We start from the raw sequence: 22,476 nt of genomic DNA on the forward strand, positions 1-22,476 counted from the left end.
ACTCTGCCCAGCTTGTGAAGAGGAGGATGAGACGGCGGACCACTTCTTGTGCGTCTACCCCGCCTTCGCTCGGTTCAGGTTTGAGGTCTTTGGCACTGATGTGTTAAGAAGCGACCATCTTAGCTCCTTGGCATCACAAGATCTACTCAGATTTCTTCGGAGATCGGGTAGATTTAAAGAAAATTAAAAGGGAATCCAAGTGTAGTATCATATAATGGACTAAATTGTGTCTGTCTGAGTGCTGCATTTGCTAGTTCTCCCCATAAAAAAAATAAATAAAAAAAAATGAGTAAAGAAATTTACATTTGCCTCTAGCCCAAGCATTTTTTGATGCTAGATTTTGGGATTCAATGCCTTTTATAATTTCAAAATAAATTTTTCAGTTACTTATTTATTGAAAAAAAAAAAAATTATTGTACCGCAGCCGGTAGGATTCGAACCTACGCTCCCAGAGGGAATCTGATTTCGAGTCAGACGCCTTAACCACTCGGCCACGACTGCCTTCCACCACTCACCGCCAAAGAGCAGGGACAATGCCGTGCCATTCATAGGTAGCCAATAAATAATCTTATCTAAAGAATGCAAGAAAAATTGCAAACATTTAATTTTAAAACTTGCTTCATAATAGATAAAAAGGCACACACACACACGCACATATATAAATATATACTATAGGGTATATGTGCTGATAATAGATAAGCAAAAGGTTTCATTTGTCAATACCTTTCGCTCACTGGCAAAGTTTTGAAGTGAACAGTACATTTCGAGACGCAAAAAAGTTAACTTCGCAATAAAGTAAATTAAAGTAGGGTAAAAGAAGCGAATTCAGACTTAACGAGGAATACCATAAGCAAACGGCAGTGAGTAAAAAAAAAATACAATAGTACAATAATAATAAAAAAATATCAAATACAATACAACAAAAACAATATGTCGAATAAGGCAAGTATATTAAAAGTGATAATTTGCATTTTTCGTAGAAAAAAAAAATATAACAATACGCAAATGACCATTCGAAATAGTGATCAAATTTGGCAAAAAAAAAAATCAAGACCAATGAGGTGAGGTTCCTATGGGTTAAGACAACAACAACCTACATGCATACCTCGATTATGTGAATGTACAGCCCGAGAGAAATGATAGCACATCAACATTGTCTGGTTTAAACTATTTTGCATCGCTTTTTATTAATTATCACTGTTTTCCGATAAAAGCACAGCTCATTTTCTCACAAAAAGCGTACGAATGAGAGTTTCAAACTTTATACAAAAATTAGCAAAAATTGCATTTACTGTCATTGCCAATTCCACGGTTTTTAATTAGCATTTTTAGAAAGATTCTTGGTATGCAGTTTTCTAGCTTATTTTAGTGTTTATAAAAGTCCCGATTTGAAGTTGCTAAAAAGTGCGTTGATTTTTTATGATTTTTTTCCTTCACAGTGTTTCGCATTTTCTCCACAACAGAAGAATTTACGTACATTTGTTATATTCACAAAAAGTTGTTGTTGTGTGGAAAGATTAGCGGATTTTTTCTAATTTTAGTATAAAATGTAAAAGTGGGATTTTTATGATTTTTATTAAGTAATCAGTTATACATTTATATAAAAATAGTTAATTACAAAAAACCAAATAGATAAAAAAGAGATAAAAATTGGCAAAACTAGTAAAAATATTGATTTTATGATTTACTATATTGCATCTATGTATGTATATACATCTGTGTTCAAAATAATGGACGAACATAAAATATCCAATTACCAATTTTCGGCTAATTTTGTGTGATAAATTTTTTTATAAAAGTAGTAAATTCTACAACAAAAACTATGTAACTCAAAAATCGAAAACTTTTTACAAAATTCACAAAACTTTAACAAATTCCTAAAAAACCATCTACATACCAAACTTTACTTCAAAATTTTTAGAAAAATTCTGGTATGCAACTTCAATTAACACAAAATTCTCGTTAATTTTCGGTCATTTTTTTCGCGTAGGGTAAAGTCTTCCGAATATGTGCCTTCTATGGAAGCAAATTCTCAGCATTGTAAAGGGTGATTTTTTAGAGCTATAGGAAAGTTTTTCAAAAAAACACACGTCAAATTCAGAAAAATGCATGAAATTTTTATTTAAATCGATAGGACAGTCCATATAATTTAATGTTTGAAGATTATTCCATGTAAATGTTGACCACGACTGCGCTTCAAATGGTACATCCGCTTAGTCCAATTTTGGCATACTCTTTCCAATGCCTCGGCCGGTATCTCACATATAAATGCTTTAATGTTGTCTTCCATTGCGTTAAGTGAAGCAGGCTTGTCTGAATAGGCATGAGCTTTAAAATGCCCCCCCTTTAATCTAAAGGCGTTTTATCGCAAGATCTAGGTGGCCAATTGACAAGTCCCGAACGTGAAATAAAATGTTCACCGAATTCGCCTCCCAACAAGTCTATTGTTACGAGTGCTGTGTGGCATGTGGCACCGTCTTGCTGAAACCACATGCCATGCAAATCAAGCTCTTGCATTTTGGGCAAAAAAAGCTGGATATCATTTCACGGTAGCGCTCACCATTCACAGTTACGTTACGATTCGTAGCATCTTTGAAGAAGTACGGTCCAATGATACCTCCAGCCCATAAACCGCACCAAACTGTGACCTTTTCTGGATACATTGGTAGCTCTTGCAATTCTTCTGGCTGATCTTCACTCCAAAGTCGACAATTCTGCTTATTTACCTACCCATTGATCCAAAAATGAGCTTCGTCGCTGAACACAATTTTTCGATAAAAAAGTGGATCTTCGGCCAACTTTCCAAGAGTCCATTCACCAAAAATTCTGCGTTGCGGTAGGTCGTTCGGCTTCAACTCTTGCACCAGCTGTATTTTGAAAGGCTTCACACCAAAATCCTTTCTCAAAATTTTCCACGTTGTTGAGCAACAGAGGCCCAATTGCTTCGAACGGCGAACGGCGACGAATCGATAATTGATGGTCATCATTAACACTGGCCGATACAGCTGCGATATTTTCTTCAGTTCGCACTCTACGTAATCGTGTTGGTGGTTTGATGTCCAATAATGTAAATTTGGTTCTAAATTTAGTCACAATAGCTCGAATAGCCGCTTCAGTTGGTCGATTAAACTGACTATAAAATGGAAGAAGCGCGCGATAAACTTTCTTAACAGAAGACGCATTTTTATAATAAAATTCAATGATTTGCAAGCGTTGTTCGTTTGTAAGACGATTCATGGTTAAATTATAGACCAAACTGAAGATGTTTGACAGTGAAAAAAACACCAAACGTGTGTAAGCTGTTTAAACCAACTGTTTAAGAAGATAATAGCTAAAAAATCACCCGTTAGTATGTGGTTCAATTGTTTTTTCTTACAAAATTTACGCAGACGAATTTTATCGATCCGATGTATGCGTCGGTTGGTCGTCAGCGGCTGTTTGTGTGTGTGGATGGTCGGATGCGTGGGTGATTGTGTGTTTGCGTTTAAAACAAGCAAAATACTCTTGACAACAAAAATTGTGTATGTATACTTAAGAAGGTACGCATGAGAGGTATATACATACATATTTATAAAGCTGGAGAAATAAATAGTCGGCGCATATACATATATGTGTATGTATATAAGTGTGTAAGTTCTCTCACCAAATGCCGCACATATTTTTGTGCGTGATTTATGAGTCAGTAAGTATTTAGGTATCAGTGAGCAGATAAAATGAATGGATATACATATGTAGGTATGTATGTATGCACCTATGTACAAATATGTATGTATCTACTTATATATGTACATGAATGTAAACAAACTTAGTTAAATATTACTCACATTAGTATACATAGAAGCAAGAAAGTTCAGCGTTGATTTTGCTGACATGACCTGACTCAAGTTTTGTTTTATATAACCACTATTCGTATATAGTAAGCAAGCACGTACCTATGTATATATTTTACTTACATATAAAATTAGTTTCTATTTTTCGTGGCTTTTGACAATGCGTTAATTCTGTGGGTGGCCGCTAAAGATGTCAGAGAAACACTTTTCCTTTCTAAAAGGCTCTTTAATGCTTAAGCGATTTTAGCGATTTTGTTGATTTTGCGATTTAGACAAAAAGCAAACGAAATATAGTTTCTCGATTCTTTTTTCTTAAGATTGTAGAATGACACATACGTTTTAATTTCTTCAGTTGGGCTTTAGCCAGACAATACGCTCAATAGGACCTTATACTTATGTAGGTATGCATGTGGGGTGATCATCCGTCCTGTTTTCAAATATCTGTTCTGCGTAATTTTCCAATGCAGAAAAATCTTAGAATGTACTGAATTTTTTTTCAAATACCCTGCACGCCTTTTATAGATGAAAATACCAGTTTGGGGGGAAAAAAATCCATTATTTTCTCGGTAGGTGGCTTGTACAGGGTCCGGCACTCGAAGTGTAACCAACTTCAGACCGCTCGCACAGCTTATGTACGGGCATCAGCTGTCTGTTAGTTGGCAAAATGACAGTCCAGAGTTTTGTTTACAAGCGTGCGGAAGCATTTTGCCGAGAGTAAACACGAAGAAAGAAAATCAGTAATGGATCTCAAACATATCGGTATGATTGATTCTTAATTCTGAATTATTTTCACACATTGAATTGAATGAAAATAATTTCCCAAACTAAATTTATGGCCTTTTTAATTGGAAATACCTCGAGTGACGCACCCTGTTGTGATCGATATCTCGTCAAGTATCGACCAAACGATTTAGGCTGGTATTGTCATTTACGAAGGCATCGAACCTAAAGTTTGCATTGCGAGAGGCGAATGAACTTATTCGCCGAGATTATGTCATTGCCATTTAAGAAAAATAAATTAGTTCACCCTCTTTTGACATTTGTGTCATTTAATATATATCTAAAAATTCATGTACTTATAACGGGTGATTTTTTAGCTATTCAGCTGACCCACGTTTCGTATTTTGTTTCACTGTCAAACATCTTTAGTTTGGTCTATAATTTAACCATGAATCGTCTTACAAACGAACAACGCTTGCAAATCATTGAATTTTATTATAAAAATGCGTGTTCTGTTGAGAAAGTTTAAAGTCGAAAAATTGTGTTCAACGACGAAGCACATTTTTGGATGAATGGGTATGTAAATAAGCAGAATTGTCGAATTGCAAGAGCTACCAATGTATCCAGAAAAGGTCACAGTTGGGTGCGGTTTATGGGCTGGAGGTATCTTTGGACCGTACTTCTTCAAAGATGCTGCAAATCGTAACGTAACTGTGAATGGTGAGTAACGCTACCGTGAAATGATATCCAACTTTTTTTGCCCAAAATGCAAGAGGTTGACTGGCATGGCATGTGGTTTCAGCAAGACGGTACCACATGCCACACAGCACGCGTAACAATGGACTTGTTGAGGGCGAGTTCGGTAAACATTTTATTTCACATTCGGGACCTGTCAATTGGCCACCCAGATCGTGCGATATAATGCCTTTAGATTATTTTTTGTGGGGCTATGTTAAAGCTCATGCCTATTCAGACAAGCCTGCTTCACTTAACGCAATGGAAGACAACATTAAAGCATTTATATGTGAGATACCGGCCGAGGCATTGGAAAGAGTATGTCAAAATTGGACTAAGTGGATGGACCATTTGAAGCTCAGTCGCGGTCAACATTCGCATGAAATAATCTTCAAACATTAAATTATATGGACTGTACTATCGATTTAAATAAAAATTTCATGCATTTTTCTGAATTTGACGTGTGTTTTTTTGAAAAACTTTCCCATAGCTCTAAAAAATCACCCTTGATGCATATATAGTTTGCGCGTACACCCTTTTTGGTTGTTTGGCTGAGCTTCTCCTCCTATTTGTGGTGTGCGTCTTGATGTTGTTCCACAAATGGAGGGACCTACAGTTTCAAGCCGACTCCGAACGGCAGATATTTTTATGAGGAGCTTTTTCATGGCACAAATACACTCGGAGGTTTGCCATTGTCTGCCGAGGGGCGACCGCTATTGGAAAAAACGTTTTCTTTATTTTGGTGTTTCCCGGAGGTTCGAACCTACGTACTCCGAATTTGCCAACCCATTTGGCTACGGCGCCCAGTTCACTTACACCAGCACAAAAAAAAACTTCGATCTACGCCCTCAAATTTTTTGACTGGAAGTTCTGCAAAAAATGACAATCTGAAAGCCCTCAATATGAATTACATATAAAAATGATAGTTAAGCAGATATTGAACCGGCGCGATTCAAAGAAGTTGTAAAATGACTAGAATACACGTTATCGCTCCTTTTTCCGAAATGGTATCTTTTAGTTTTTCTGTAGTATACGAGGGCGGCTCAATAAGTACCCATGTTTGATGACAGAGGGCGTTCCTGAGGGATGTTAGTATTAGCGTCGTGTGCTGCCATCTATCAAAGGACGGCAAAACAAATTTCAGACTAATTGATTGGTTAGATTGGATTTGGCAGCTATTCGAGTAAGATCTGCTTCGTGATTTTCGCTAAGATTGAAAAAAGCAAAATCGTTCGGTAATTCGCTTTTGTTTTTGTTTTTGGATGGGAACGACGAACGAAAGTGCGCGAATTAACAGCGGCCATAGATGTTTCGACCGGAACGGCAATTAATATTTTACATGATAAGTTGGCGAAGAAAAAATTGTCGGCGCAGTGGGTGCCGCGATTGCCGGGGGACAACAGGCGATTGCGGCTGTTAACCTCGAAGCAGCGTTCGGACCTATTTAAGCAAAATCCGAAAGAATTTTTGCGTCGAGTTAGCACCGTTGATGAAATCTGGATTTATCATTATACTCCAGAAACTAAGCAACAATCAAAGCAATGGATTTCTCCAGGTGAATCTGGTCCAAAGAAAGCGAAGGCAGTCCCATCGGATTAAAATTAATAAAAAAGATGTTTAAAGTATTTATTAATCAATAATATATTTTCCTTCATTATTTACAATGTCTTCCGAACGTTTAGGCAAATTTTTAATTCCCTGCTCAAACAATTTTTTGTCCTTGGAGCCAAAATACACTTCGATATCCCTTTTTATAGCTTCTTTAGAGGAGTAGTTCTTGTTACTCATATGGGATTGAAGTCCACGGAAAGGGTGATAATCACAAGGTGCAATATCTGGAGAGTATGGTGGAAGTGGCACTAGTTCCCATCCGAGACTGTTCAGCTTGTCTAATGTTTGCCTTGCGGTATGAGGTCTTGCGCTGTCGTGGTCGATTTTTAAGTGCCTCATTCGGGTTTAATAGCTGATGGGAATTAGAATCAGCAGTTATCGTCCGGTTTCGTTCCAGAAGTTCATAATAAACAATACCGGCCATATCCCACCAAATAGACAAGAGAAACTTCTTGGGGTGAAGGCCATGTCTAGGTGTCGGTTCTGGTGTTTCATCTTTATCCAACCATTGGCGTTTGCGAAGAGGATTATTGTAAAGGACCCATTTTTGATCACCAGTAACGATACGGTTCAAAAAATTTTCATTTCCAAGCCGTTGCAACAGCTGAGAACACACATTCACTCTCTGGTCGGCGACGGAAAGTCTATGCGGAACCCATTTTGCCAGCTTTGAAACCTTTCCCAACTGAACCAGGTGCCTGTGAACTGTTTCATGCGATGAAATTAACCTCTGAGCTATCATATCGACTGTCAAATTTGGCTCAGCTTCCCGAAGTTCGAGCAAGGCGTCGGTGTTAAAGACTTCAGGGCGACCAGCGCGCGGGGCATCCTCCACGTCGCACTTACCACTTCGGAATTTTAAAAACCACTTTTGCGCAGTCGTTACACTCACGGTATTCTCTCCGTGATCAGTGTTTATTTTTTCAGCGGCAGTTGTTGCCTTTTTACCACTTTTATAAAAAAATACAAAATATCCCTCTTATACGCGTTCGAAGATTCCATTTTATTTTTTAAAAAGACGTGCTTCTATCCAGGATGAAAATCACAATATATCAAAGCAAATATAAATAGTTCCGTTATAATCCGCGAATAATTTTTTGTATGCAAAAATCGTACAAAACTGAAATTATGGATAAAATACGCACGAACTTATGGACTGACCTGATATCAGCAGCGACATCTCTTTTACGAGGGCGGAAACTTATACCCAATATACTATATCCTGAGATGTAGCTGAAATAGGGGTCGGGATCTTCCGATGCGACCAGCCTAGGTAGCGATTTGATTGAAGGAAGGTTTACCCTTTCTAATACAGCAAAATTAATTGGAATGACAGATTGATCGACAAAAGTTCTTTCTACAGAACTTTTCAAAGGTACTTCGCCGATGTTTGATTTTTTAGACCGAAATGTTAATTGGTGTGATACCCGTTTATAGTTCTGTCATCGGACGAGCTGACTTATTTTCGATAGCGCTAGCAGACCTACAACAGACGAATACTAAACATAAAAGCCTACCAGCTGCGCCTTTGAAAAAGTCATTGTACATACATACATGTGCATACATACCTACATAGATAGGTATGAAAATACATATTAATTTATTTCAATTTATTTCAAGTGGTCGAAATTACCAAATGCAGGCTTCCCAAAATACCAAACACAAAAAGTTCATTGAACTAAAACGCTCAGACCACAAAGGTGCATGTAGGGTAAGGCAAAAAAGCACAGCTCCCTCCACAGCGACTGCGGGTCGGAATTGAAACAAAATAAAATTACAAGAAAAAAAGGATCAACGTAGTCAACGATTGAGTGAGTCTCTCACAGGACTACAACAAACGGCTTGCTGGCTGGCTGGTTGGCTGGTTGGCTGCCTGGCTAAATTTGTTGTGTCTGGCCGCAGCGGGCGTACAACTGAAGGCTCCGGCAAAACACACGGTCACATTCATACATACATACATCGACAAACGCACACATACAAACATATACATGTATCAACGCACTACGCACGAAAGCCTGATAGAATGAAGAACCGAAAGGTTCTTGACATGACAAACAGGCACGCTCGTAAATACATAAAATACGAGTATGTGCGTGCATATGTGTGAGTGAGGAGACAGGCAACGGGGTGGCTAAGCTGCGGTGTAGGCGGCCGAGAGGCTTTTCGGACAGCAAAAGGATGTAAAGCTTATAGATAATATATTGAAATGCATAGATGTGTGGGTAGATGGGTAGGTATGTGCATACATACATACATACATATGTACGCATATATGTATGATAGTAGAAAATATATTTGCCTGCATGCACTTCGATGTGTGTTCAATAGCCGCTCGAAAGGATAATGAACCAGTGGTTTTGTATTCTCAAATGTGTGCAAATGTTAATGAAAATGTAATAGTTTGAAGATGGATGTGTAGAGTAAATATGCAAATATTTTTGTGTTTTTATTTTAGCGAATTTATTTTTCTAGCGCATTTATTTCTTGGAGGAACTTCCTACAAAAACCTTTGGCTTTTCAGAGAAGGCTTAACTCTAGCGCCCTTCATTTGTAGAATAATTTCAAGGTGCACGCTTTCCAAGTTGCAGTACAAGCATCACCTTTTAGGCTTAGATTAGATTTAGACAGGTTGTTTGTCAAAGACAAGACACTCGGCGGACTCGAGGTCCATTGAAACACCTGCATGGGAACTTTGACCTTCGTAACTTTGAAGCATTTGTTGTTGTTGGAGTGGTTGAATATTTCCACTGAAATAATCCCAATTCGTGACCAGCACCGTTTTACTACCACTGTCTCGTGTGATGATGTATTTTTTTTCAAATCAGATCCATTTAGTGAGGTCCGTATATCAGCAAATCCTTAATCTCGATGTCTGAGATCTCCTTAATTTGCTGCAAGAAAGGCTTACCGAAGGAGCGGAGTCGTGCCCTAGCTAGCCCTGGACAAGCACATAAGTAGTGGAAAAGACTTTCCTTCATGCCTGGCTGCATGATCCCCTACCTTCCAATGGCCTGTAAGGGTAGCAGTGATGCGTGAAATGTTTGGTCGAGAACATCCTAACAGGTGATTCGTCGTTTGGATTTTGTACAACGGCCATGTGTTTTTTGTTGTAATACATGTAGTTGGTTGCTTCCATCTTCTTTCGGCTAAAGCATGATTTTGTGAAGCAACGGATGCTTTTATTGTGTTAAGTGGGCTGGAGATTGCCACCGCCTCTGCCCCGCGGACCTTTTCTTGCTAGCTAATCCGCTATCTCTTTACGCCGTATGTTCCTATGATCGGGAACCCATGTCAGAGTAATTTAAAGCCAATGACTAAGCAATTCCAGCTCCTCTCTACACTGTAAGACTACTTTGGATGAAATGTAGTTGGAGTTTAAGGCCTTTATAGCTGCTTGACTGTCTGAGAAGATAGCTACTCTTGCACCAACTTCCTTGTAGAGTTTTAGTGATTTGCATGCTTTTCTGATCGCTAAAAGTTCTGCCTGGAACACGCTGACAAAGTCAGGAAGTCTAATTGACTGAGATAGGTTGAGTGGCTCCGAATGGAAGCTAACTCGCACACCGCGCAGCTCATCTCAGAACCGTCGATAGAGATTTCGATGTCGTATCTTCCAATCACCTCTCCTTTGCTCCACTCGACTCTCGGTGGAAAACGTACCGTAAAGCCTTTCTTGAAGTTGAGGTCGGGGACTGTGTAGTCTGATCCGTTTTTGAGCAGCGCGGGTCCCTGTAGGAGGATCTTACTGTGTCCGTACGACCTTGTTGTCCAGCTTCCTATGCCTCTGAGTCTCATCACACTGCAAGTAGCGATTGTTTTAATGTGTAAATCTAATGGTAGCAGATGAGTTAGTACATTGAGCGCTTTTAAAAATATAATGGAACTATTGGAAGTGAAGTGTCTGTCCCAAGGATTCAAGGCTGGGCATTATCCTGTAGAGACGAAACTGGTGATCTGGTAACGGATTCGCAAAGTGTGCTGAGATTGTGGAGGCAACACTGCTCTAAGCTGTTGGCAGATGCAGAACACAACACACCTGCCTCTGGAGCTGATATCCCGCAACCGCCAATCGAGGATGATGAAGTTCTGATCCTGCTCCCAAGTCTTGCCGTAGTGAGAGTTGCAATACAGCGACGCAAAAACAACAAAGCTGCTGGAGTTGGTGGCCTGCCTGGCGAGCTGTTTAAAGCTGTAGGAGATGAGTTGATAGGTCATGCACTGACCGATGATTGGAATCTCAGTGCCCTTTGTCCTGTCGTAAAACAAAAAGTGACTCCACGAACTGCGCCAACTATCGAGGGACCAGCCTGTCCATTTCCATCGCATTTAAAATTCTATCCTGTCTGCTATGTGATAAATTGAAACCTTACGTTCAATTCGTAATAGGGCCGTATCAGTGCGGTGTCAAACCTAGTCGCTTCACCGTTGATCCAATATTCACACTGCGGCAGATTCTGGAGAAGACCCATGAGGATCAAGTTAACATGCGCCACCTATTCGTCGACGAGAAGGCAGCTTTGATGGCCCGCTTCGAGAGCAATCATATCGCATAATGTCTGAGTTCGGTATCCCTGCTAAGCTCATACGGCTGTGCAGAATGACGTCAAGTTTGGAAAACACCTCTCTGAATCTTTTGATACCGTTCGGGGTTCAAGACAAGATGACCTATTGTCATGCGATATTTTCAACTTTGTGGTTCACAGAGCGCGGGTAGAACGAAACGGAACTTTTTTCTATAAAACCATCCAGCTCCTGGCGTATACTGATGACATCGACAGGAGTCCGCACGACTGGGTCTGAGGGTAAACGAAGGTAAAACCAAGTATATGCTGGTGTAATGCAGGGTGTCGCGGCATCTTTAACCACAAATGAAAAGTTAATACCTATAAATTCGTTGTGGTCAAGGACTTCATTTATCTTTACTTTTAATTATATTCATGCAAGAGAACGCTTGCTCGCACGAATTTGTCGATCCGAAGATAGTCAGTGCTCGCAATGCCAACTTCTTAACCTCGCTCTAGCAGTCTGCAAGATTATTCCATGCGTTGAATATCGGTGCCTCATCTCACGGCATTTCTTTGAAGCTTTCTACATTTATTGCGTAACGAACATACATTTCTGGACCTCCAACTCTTCCAACTTGCTTTTCAACTCTGTAAATTTTCCACTTCACAAAGCTTTTTGTTTTTAAATCGATAATTTAAAATTCCAGAGGTCCAGTGTCAATTCCGAATGGCTCAAAGTAGATTTCGTGTCGTTCGAAACTTTCCTATAAACGTAACCGAGGAAAAATGAGTGAGAAGTACGCAAAGCGTTTCGAGGTGGTATTTTTAGGCACGCATTCGAAAGAGCGGAAATTATGTTTCGCCGCGGCTGCAAAAGTAATTAAAAAATCAAAAAAGTTTGTTGTGATGTGCGGTATAAGGTGTACAAAAATGTTTATGACTTTTCCGAGCACGCCTTGATGATCGTCCAACTTTTTAAGCGGGTATCTTCTTTGCGACTACGCCAAGCACAATCAGTTCTTGCTAAAAAGGGAATAGATGGGAGTATCAACACCATCGAATGTTGATGGAAGGAGGCGAACATATCCTATCGTCTCATATCATCAAAACCCCTGCTCTCATAACAACACATTGAGAAACAACAAAACAAGAAAATGGCGTCACGGTAATGGACTTGCCTTCCCAGTCCCCAGACGCCAACCCTATTGAAAATGTGTGGGGGATTTTGAAAACGCATCTTTCCTGAAAGACAGTCCACGTTTTAAAGCAACTCGTGCGTCAAGTTCGCAAAATCTGGTTCTGTTTCCGTGGATAGCCTCAAAAGATGAACAGTTTTACCGCGACGGTATACGAGATCTACCAGAAAGATGGGAAAAAGTAGTAGCCAGCGATGGGAAATACTTTCAATGATTCACTTGTAACCATTTTTACAGAATAAAGTTGTATTTCCATTAAAAAAACAGCGAGAACTTAGTTGCGCACCTAATAAATATCTTTAATACTTCATGAATAATCGCGGTTCCTTTTTTCTGACACAGGCTGTACGTTAAAACCTACATAGAAACATCTGACAACGGCGTCATTCGAGAGCTTCCGATGTACTGCCGACGCGTGTCGCGGGGGAAGTTTTCAGTGAAAAGCAAGTGCAAGTGGCTAAAAGATAGAATCGGTGTCTAATTTTCGTTAATCTATTCAAAACGACTTTTAGATTTTTTTTTTTGATAAAATAAATAGCTTTTGCTTATGGAACTAAAGAGCCACAGCTTCCCAGAGCCGCAAGTGGCTCGCAAGCTGCAGATTGCCGACACCCGGCCTAGGATCTTCATTGTCTCTTGAGTAACGAAATAAATGTTGACTTCCTTAAAGGTTAGAAAACTAGTCAGCAGACAATCGAATGTTTCCTTAATAGCTGGTAACCCATCTCGAAGAACACTACAGTGAACCGCAAGCGTAAATTTTGCAATTTTTAAAGATATGACAGAGGTTCTTTTTCCTTGTTCACGCCTCTCGGGAGCACAGGGCCTTGACAAGACTTGTCTTGCGTTGGTTGCGTTAATCTATTTGATTTCTGACAGGGTAGGTGATTAGCCTGCCGCTATATATGATATATGACAGACGTATTCTCACACCGATCAGAAATTTACCTGCGCTTAATTTAATTTATTTCCTTCACCTTCCCATAATCTAATTTCAGCGCTTTCTAAAATGAGTGCAATTTTTAGTAAACTTCTTGATAAACTTACAAACATTATTGAATCACCCTTCCTAATATGGGAAATTCTCACCATGCTGCGTGTCGGAGTCACAGGTGATAGTGGACGCGAATTGGATGAATTTCTGCAACTATTAGCAACTGATATTGGCATTTCAGACAATGATTTAGCGCACTTAAGTAGAAAGGATTTCCTCACAGCAACCACAGATGACTCAAGTAACCACATAACACCGCCATTACTTGCCTCCGACTCCAATGTGTTATCATCTGCAAGTGCAAAATTTAAAAAATTATGGATTTCCAATCGAATATTCATTAAGTCCGGCTGCCGTCTCAATGAAAACTTTACAAATGTACTCAAGCAACAGTTTGCGTGCGGCGTGCAGGAACTCAATTTTGGTGACTCCCGTCTAGCCGCCAAAGCGATCAATGAATGGGTGAAGGAGGCTACCAATAAACGCATACCCGCCATTATATCACCGCATGATGTGGGTGCCGATACGCAAGCGGTGCTGGCCAATGCGATCTACTTCAAGGCACAATGGCGGCAACAATTTGAGCCCATCGACACCAAGCGCAAGCCATTCCGCATCGACACACAGCAAAGCGTTTTGGTGCCAATGATGAGTCAAGTGGTGAACGCGCGCTATGCGTACCTGGCCGATCACAAAGTGCAAGTGCTGGAGTTGCCTTATCGGGATACTGATCTGGCAATGTTGGTGATTCTACCGCATGATGTCGCAGCTGATTTGCGTGGTGTGACCAATTTGTTATTGGCTGATGTGGTGGGGCAGTTGGTGTTTCGGAAAGTCTATGTCAAATTGCCAAAATTCAGCTATGGCTGCACTATAAATTTGCATAGCTTGTTGACGGAGGTTTGTAGGCTGTTGTGAAGCGCAAAGTTGGTATTTTTTAATGAAATTATTTTCACCATTTTTTTTTTTATTTTTTATTTGCTTGCAGTTCGGTGTACGTGGCATTTTCCATGGCAGTCAGGATTTTAGTAGTCTCGTTGCGGCGAATGCTTCTGGTTTTGGAGTCTCGAAAATTATACAACAGGCTTTCATCAATGTGACAGAAGAAGGCACAGAGGCAGCTGCAGCGACTAGTAAGTTTGGTGAAGTGGTAATAATAAATAAATTTTTTAATTAATTTTCATTATCTCTATCTTTTTAGTCTGCAGTATTGATGGCGCCGTGAGTTTTGAAGAGAAGTTCATAGCAGATCGGCCTTTTTACTTTTGTATAAAAAACAGAAATGGCTTAAAATTATTCGAGGGCTGCTATCGACAACCGTCTTAGGCTCCTTGAGTATTAATTGAATGACTGGCCAATCGTATGATTGCTTTGTTTCGTAATAGTAGAGTTCTATTATAGAATAATTAGTGTAGAATTAAGGCTTTGCTTTGACTATCAGGTGCTCGAAAACTTTTCAAATGGTCAATGCGCGTCAAGATGCTCGGAGACATTTTGTGTAACCACTTTTTTATGTTTCTATGTGTAGTGTAATGTTGCAGAGTAAATTTTTTTTCGTTCAATTTTTTGTAATTTTTTACTTTGTTTGTCACAGATATAAAAGGAGAATAAAATAATCCACTGATAAAAATGCACCAGAAATTCGATTCTTGCACGTAATGAAAACCGCGCTCGGTGCAAATTTTCAGGTTGCCAAAGGTACTGTGGTACCCGTTTTTATAAAGGGTGGTTAAGTTTTAGGGGCGGTGTTGATTTTGAATAAAATACAATTTTTTTAAGAAATTATTGTCAATTCTCTTTATTATGATAATATTGGTATGGCTCAATTACGCAAGGAACAAAATATCGGCCAAATGGCGGCACCCCTCCATTCGATGGTCCAAATTTTCGATGACGCTGAGGCATAATTGAGGTTCTATGCCGTTAATGTGCCGAATTATCTCATCCTTTAGCTCGTGAATTATTGCTGGCTTATCGGCGTACACCTTTTTTTTCAAATAACCCCAAAGAAAGAAATCAAACGGTGTCGTTGATGTTTAGGTGTGGTTTACATTCAACATTGGCCCTTGAAATTTAACCACTCTTTATTTTCTTTTATTTTACAATGATTTGTTGGCTGTTTGGCAAAGGGTTAGTATTCATTCGATAGAACTCTTGCTGCCCTCCAAACCTTGTTAATTGTACTTTTGACTTACTTAATTTTTTAATGGTTTTGAGGTTTAGAAATGGAATACCCAGGAGGCAAAAATCAACACCTTTGCTTCTTTGCTTTTCATCGAGGTCAAAAAGCCCTAGACATATGCGCTGTGTATGGATTAGGTGTCATAGACGAATCTACAGCACGGATATGGTTTGCCAAATCAAAAAAAAGCGACTTTGACGTCGATGACACGTCCCGCAGTGAAAGGCCTTCTGAATTCGATCAAGAACATCTCAAATCACTTTTGAAGGAAAACTGTCGCCAAACCAGCCGTGAATCGGCGGAGAAAATGAACTGCGGTCATAAAACAATTCTCAATCACCTTCATTCAATGGGATTTACAAAAAAATTTGGAGCCTGAGAGCCTGGAGAACTCACAAGCTCAATGAAAAAAAAGCAAAGAAAGTCGCCTTCAAATTGTTTCTCAGCATCTCGTCCGCCATTGAGCCACACTCGGTCATAAACAGCACTTTTTGCACCATATTGTCACGGGAGATGAGAAAAGGTGCCTATACATCAATGTGAAGCAAAGAAAGGAGTGGGTGGCTTTAGGAGATGTGTCAAAGCGAAACTCAAACCACTTCTTTATCCAAAGAAGATCTTGATGTCTGTTTGATGGGACTGGGAAGGCATGTTGCACTGGGAAATTCTCGAAAAGAAGGTCACGGTCAACAAGTAGCTCTATATTGCCCAGCTACACCGCGCGAATGAAGCTATTTGACTGAAAATAACTGATGGACATGGTTAAAGCAAATTCCTTCACGACAACGCCAGGTCCCATGTTGCTAAAGTCGTCAAGAGCTCGAATGGGAGGTTCTTCAGTATCTGCCGTATTCTCCGAACCTTGCACCGACCGATTACCATATTTTCCCCTCCCTCCAAAGGCGATATCTTCAATAACAAAGAGGTCCTTAAAACTGGCTCAACAACTTCTTTAACTCCAAACCAGGCGATTTTTGGCGGAACGGCGTCCACAAACTGGTAGAGAGGTGGGAAGAGGTTGTAAACAGCAACGGCGAATGTGTAGTTGATTAACTTATTGATATAATTATTGGTTTTTCTTTAAATAAAAGTCTTCAGTAAAAATACGATGAACTTATTCCTCAACCAATAGCATCACTTCGTTAGGTCCTTCACCGGCTGTTTCGTCGTCTGCATTACAGTGTTCTTCATTTACAGCTGTGCGTTCCAAATGATGTTGAACAATCCGTTGCTCGAATTCAGACTGGCACACTTGCTGCAATGGTTATATTCGCCGAAGCAAAGTTGCAATGAATTGAGTATTATATACATCATCAGCTATCTGCAATCGTAACTCCGTAAGCGGAATGATAACGTCGCGATCCCAATCAGACTCTTTTCCAAACAGTTTTCGAAACGCTGACTGAGTTGAAGTGGCAGTAAGAGCAGCCTATGCGGTAGCTAAAAAGCATATTGCAATTTTCAGGGCGATATTTCACAGTGACTCATCTATAGTTTCTCCACAAACAACCATGTAACTTAAGAAGGATTTTTTGTAGTTCAAGTTAGCAAGCCTGATAATGTTTTGATCCATGGGCTGTAGAACCGTACAGTGTAGAGCAAAGCACATTACCGATATTAGGCAATCGTAGCCTAACTCGCCCTCTTTGATATGTTATGGGGCATTATCAATAAGAAGAAGTACTTTTTTCGGAAGATTTCGTGAACGAAGGAACTCTTTTACATGTCCATTTAAGCAATTTTTTATTAAAACAGGATTCTTTGGATACCTCTGGAGCAAATATTCTGTGAAACCATTATTCAACTTCTACTCCTGCAAATATATGTCCGGTAAAAAATGGGGACTCAAGCCACAGGTCGTGCTGTGGATGTACAATGCAATGGTTTTGCCAATTTTAACGTATGGATGCCTAGTTTGGTGGGAAGCTCTCTGGAAGGGCTATGATAACACTAAACTGGGGAGGGTGCAAAGGATTCCATGCATTGGCATCACCGGAGCATGTAGAACTTGCCCCAGTGCTGCCCTGAATGTCCTTTTGCACTTACTTCCCATCGATTTTTCCATCGCAGCTCAAAGTGCAATCAAGTTAAAGGAGATTGGGCCCTGGAGGCAATATCTCAAGGGACGCGGTAACATTTTCGGGCAGTTAACACCGTATTTTTCCGAACTTCGAGCATATCTCTCTATCCGCAAACTAGAGTTCGGGGGTCGTGCTAGGCCAATCTTTTCAAATAGGCAGGATTGGAACGAGGGAAGATGGAATCGGGAGTCGGAGCAGGGGTTTTCCCTAAATCAGCCAATTTATCTATCTCCTTTAAACTGTCAAACACTGCTAGTGTTTTTCAAGCAGAAGTCTTTACGATCCTGCAGGCATGAAAAATGCTTAGGAAACGCGGGATTGAGGGAGATATTAACATTTTCTCCGATAGTCAAGCCACGATTAAGGCTCTGACAACGCCATGGTGCAGAATGAAATTAGTAAACTTCTGTAAGGAGAAGATCAAATCTCTTGGGTGTGAAGTAACATTTCTCTGATCTGGGTTCCAGGACATAAAACATAAAGGGAAATGAAATTGCTGATGAGTTTGCCATGAAAGGGACTGAATTGGCCTTAGAGACCTCCTACCCGTTCATCGGCATCCCCTTCACAGTTGTTAAAGGGGAACTGCGCACATTATTTCTCTGGAATGCGCAGAAAAGATGGAGCTCCATTTCTTCAAGTGCTATTTCGAAAACCCTTTGGCCCCAATACGATATAGGAAGGACTCAGAGAGTTCTTTGGATCGACACACACGCGGAAAAGCTAGGGTTACCATTTACCCCCATCGCAGAAGCTGTGGGGATCTTTCAGATCTAAATCAAATCAATCTCCTCCATTACATCAACAGCTCTGGCTGGCTCTTGATATGATATCTGTCTGTTGGAAGTCTCATAATGGTATCAAAACGGCGCTTTAGTGCTACCTGAGGAGTGCCAAACTGGCACTTCAACCATTTCACCTACCTACCTATGCCCCGAAGCCGAGGCTTCTTTTGAGCGCCCAAGACCTTTATCGGGTAAGAGCATACTTTTGTCAAATTTAAGTCCGTAACTTTTTTGTGAAATTTCCGCATTTAATTTGCGCAGAATGCCAGTCTGCCTTTCCTATTATGAGACCCCAACAAGGCGAATGGAGTACTGAAGGTGGCGCCATTAAAAAACTTTACTTTACTCTGACGTCAGCTCTCCTCATAATACAAAACAAACGAACAAAACAAACAAAAGGAAAAGTAATTGTGAAATTTATTTGGGAAAATTCAGTGAATGGCTTGGAAATATTGTGATTTTTGAGATTAGAACTAAACAAACTAATGCAAACGAAGTGCCGCGTGTTAAATTATTAAAGCACAAATGAATACAAGCCCTGCAAATGCAGTTTTTTGCGTGTATATGCGGAAGACGCCGTGGCGAGAAAGTGTGTGTGTATATATATATAATTTCTTGTGTTTGGTTATTTCCATTGTTTTCGCTTACTCTTCTTCTTCACAAACAAGTAATTTCCCTTCCTTTTGTTTGTTTATTGATGGACTCTTACGACACGGCGAATTCGAAAGGCGCAATCTTCTTCCTATCATTCTTGAGACTGCACCATGCAAAAGTTAACGCAAAACTGTCATTTCGTTAGCAAATGAATTAGGCGGCAATTCCCCTAAAATACATTCAACTGACTCAATTCAAAAAATGTCATTACCAGAGGGGCAGGGACGGTACTTTCCCGAGTTTTATTCTCAAAAATAAAATGTAAAAAGGGAAAGACAAAACCAAAAATGTAGCAAGTTGCGAGGTAACAATTTTCTAACGTCGCAAGCACTGAGTACGCAATGAAAAAAAAATTGTGTCCCAAGAATCAAGTTTCTACTGCAACTTATTTCTCACAACTATTTAGAGAATTAGGCGACTCCTCTTCAACTCCATTCCCGATCTGAAATCGAGCTGATCTCGCTTTCCGCCACTTTTCTGCCATCGTACTGGAACGCTCATTGAATCTCCTTCCTAAGCGTTTACTCACCAACTACTCGTACTTTTTTTGCCATTTGGCATTTTTTTCTTTAGTGAACATCCAAGTGCGCATACTCTTCACGTCATTGAATAAGTGTGAAAAATTTCACTTTTAATATTCTTGCTGTAAAAATTCTTTTCGCCATTTGAATAGCTATGCATATTTCAGAATATGATTGACATCTACACTAGCGTCGCCACTACAACGCCACAAAGCTGCTGCACTCGCATCCATAAACAAAGAGTTGACGTCAGTTATGAGGCGCATCGGGTCAAGTCGTGAGAAAGGATGTTGAGGTGGCTGAGAAGACTGAGACTGCGAAGGCTTGCAATAGTTCACACTTTGATGATGACCAAAGAGCTGAAGATTTTTGCTGCCGCTGCGAGACTGAGTGTGCAGCGAGCAGCGTTTGGAATTTTTCACTTGCGCACCGCAGAGGCGAAGTCCTTTTAGTCATGCCTAAGAGCGCGATTCACTGCCAACCGGGTGGCTATGTGGTGGTGGGCTGTCTATATGTCTGGCTGATCGGCTGCTTGCTTACTTGCAAGAATGGTTGGTCGGTTGGTTGGTCGGTTGGTTCGTTGGCTGCTTGCTTGATGAGTACATACGGCCCCTAATGGGCTGTAATGGTTAATACTTAAGTGTTTTAAAGGCATTCATAATTTTGCGAAATTTGCGAAAGACATTTTGAAGCCGACAGTCGTTCACCGCCACTGCCGCCGCCTATTCGGGGGATGCATGATGGACATTGGGACGATGTGGCGAGTTGTTGTTGGTTGTGCGCAACCAAAGTATGCAAGCAACCTGTGTTTATGAGCTTACTCGTACATACTTTGTGTATGTGTGTGTGTGTGTGATTATTTGCGGATGTGCATGTGTTAGTGCCGACTCGTAAATATTCAACTACTTACTTAATTTTCAAGTCCATTTCACAGTAATTACTCAGCGGCGAATGAAATGCTAAAAATATTCAATTTAACTGTGGCTAATTTGTGCGCAACAAATCGATGGCACAAAAGAGCAAACAGCCAAGAGCTGCCAAGAATGGACTTGCATACATACGCACATACCTACGTGGCGAACGGCGAAAGGCGCATAGCAAGTGGCAAATGGTAAAGTTGGCTGCCGCTACTGATGCTGCCCGTTTATTGAAAGCCAACGCAGTAAGATGAAAGCGACAAGCAAAAGGAATCGCTTACTCTCACAAATACGAGCACACACAGGCGGAAGTTTTATAAAGGGGTTTCCATTTGTTTTAAAGAAAGTGAAATACTGCCATACTTCGTTAGCGGAACCGGTCCAGGACTGTGATTACCAAAACATTTGAGGAATAAATATTTACTAAGTCTTTATTAGGATCAGAGAACAAAAATCGGAAAAGTGCAGATCGATTAATCTACAGAAAATATCTTAACTCGCATTTTAGTAAATTGTGCTAAGTTCGACAATCATCAACTGGTATAAAATATCGAGCATATCTTTGCCTCAGAAGAACCATTCACAGAAACTATTTGGCCGAGCTCCTCCTCCTATTTGTTGTGTGCGTCTTGATGTTGTTCCACAAATGGAAGGACCTACAGTTTCAAGCCGACTCCGAACGGCAGATATTTTTTAAGCGGAGTTTTTTCTTGTGATCCATTAGAAACAATTTTTTCTTTATATTGGTATTTCACCGAGATTCGAACCTACGTTCTCTCTGAATTCCGAATGGTAGTCATGCACTAATCCATTAGGCTACGAGGACCGAGAACTCTAGATTCCATCAATTTTGGACGCAACATTAAGCTGCTCGACGCAAAAAGAGGGAGAAGCTCGTCGTAAATAAATGTCAAGGATGAGCTAAGTGGGATTAAAGAATAAGAAAGACCCTCCTAGAGAAGTAATACGCATGCGCCAGCGAAATATATGGAGTCGTTGGCACTATAGCAGTCGCTATGGGAAAGAAAAGGTGAGCCCACCGTTTTTTTTTTTATGTATCGCAAACCTTCGACAAAGTACGACATGAAAGGCTCCTAGATTTGTTTACGTAAAACACGAAAATTTATATGCGTCTCAAAAAAATATGAATCCAGATTCACTTCATTTAGGGTCCTCTGCTACCTCTATTTCCATTTCATTGATTAGTCGATAATCCCATGCGTCGACGATAGATTTGTTTACGTAAAACACGGAAACGCATATGCACCTATAAAAAATATGAATGCGGGTCCACTTCATTTTGGGTCCTCTGCTGCATCTACAAGTATTTCATCGGTAAGTCAATAATCTCATACGTCGACGAGGCCAAATATCTGGGCAGAACACTTGATGCTGAACTGCGCCGGAAAGCTCATGTCAAGAAAAAGCGAGAAGAGCTACATTTGAAAAAAGCTATTCTCTATCCAACGACTGCAAAACAAAATCCTGTGGCGCATAGTAACCACGCCGTACTATGTAAGGAATAGCTGTCTTCATCCTGATCTTTGCATAGCTATTGTGACTGAAGTAACGAAGCAATTTGCCTTAGCTCACAAATAGAGTGTAAAAAGCATGCCAATGAAGCAGCATCCAGCTTACTTCGACTGAGTGCTTTTCGAAGACGATTAAAGCGCACAACGCTAGCAGATCTTATGGAGAGGGGCAAGTGGGGATTATTTTCTTAAGGGGGCAGCCTGCTTTAGAGG

General features: G+C 40.2%; 1 protein-coding gene and 1 non-coding gene across 2 annotated transcripts; one reads left to right on the plus strand and one right to left on the minus strand.

Annotated features, from left to right (window-relative positions):
• Positions 1–419: 419 nt before the first annotated feature.
• On the minus strand, positions 420–501 carry Trnas-cga (transfer RNA serine (anticodon CGA)). The gene has a single exon. It is a non-coding gene; the product is annotated as a tRNA-Ser (tRNA).
• A 269-nt stretch (positions 502–770) lies between these two features.
• On the plus strand, positions 771–15,288 carry LOC128856434 (serine protease inhibitor 42Dd-like). Its single transcript, XM_054091736.1, has 4 exons — positions 771–860; positions 13,596–14,491; positions 14,580–14,724; positions 14,793–15,288. Exons 2-4 carry the CDS (start codon positions 13,607–13,609, stop codon positions 14,915–14,917), a joined length of 1,155 nt encoding a protein of 384 aa, XP_053947711.1. The 5' UTR covers positions 771–860; positions 13,596–13,606; the 3' UTR covers positions 14,918–15,288.
• Positions 15,289–22,476: the final 7,188 nt, after the last annotated feature.

The sequence above is a fragment of the Anastrepha ludens genome, chromosome 3 (assembly GCF_028408465.1).
Source record: "Anastrepha ludens isolate Willacy chromosome 3, idAnaLude1.1, whole genome shotgun sequence".
Lineage (NCBI taxonomy): Eukaryota > Metazoa > Arthropoda > Insecta > Diptera > Tephritidae > Anastrepha > Anastrepha ludens.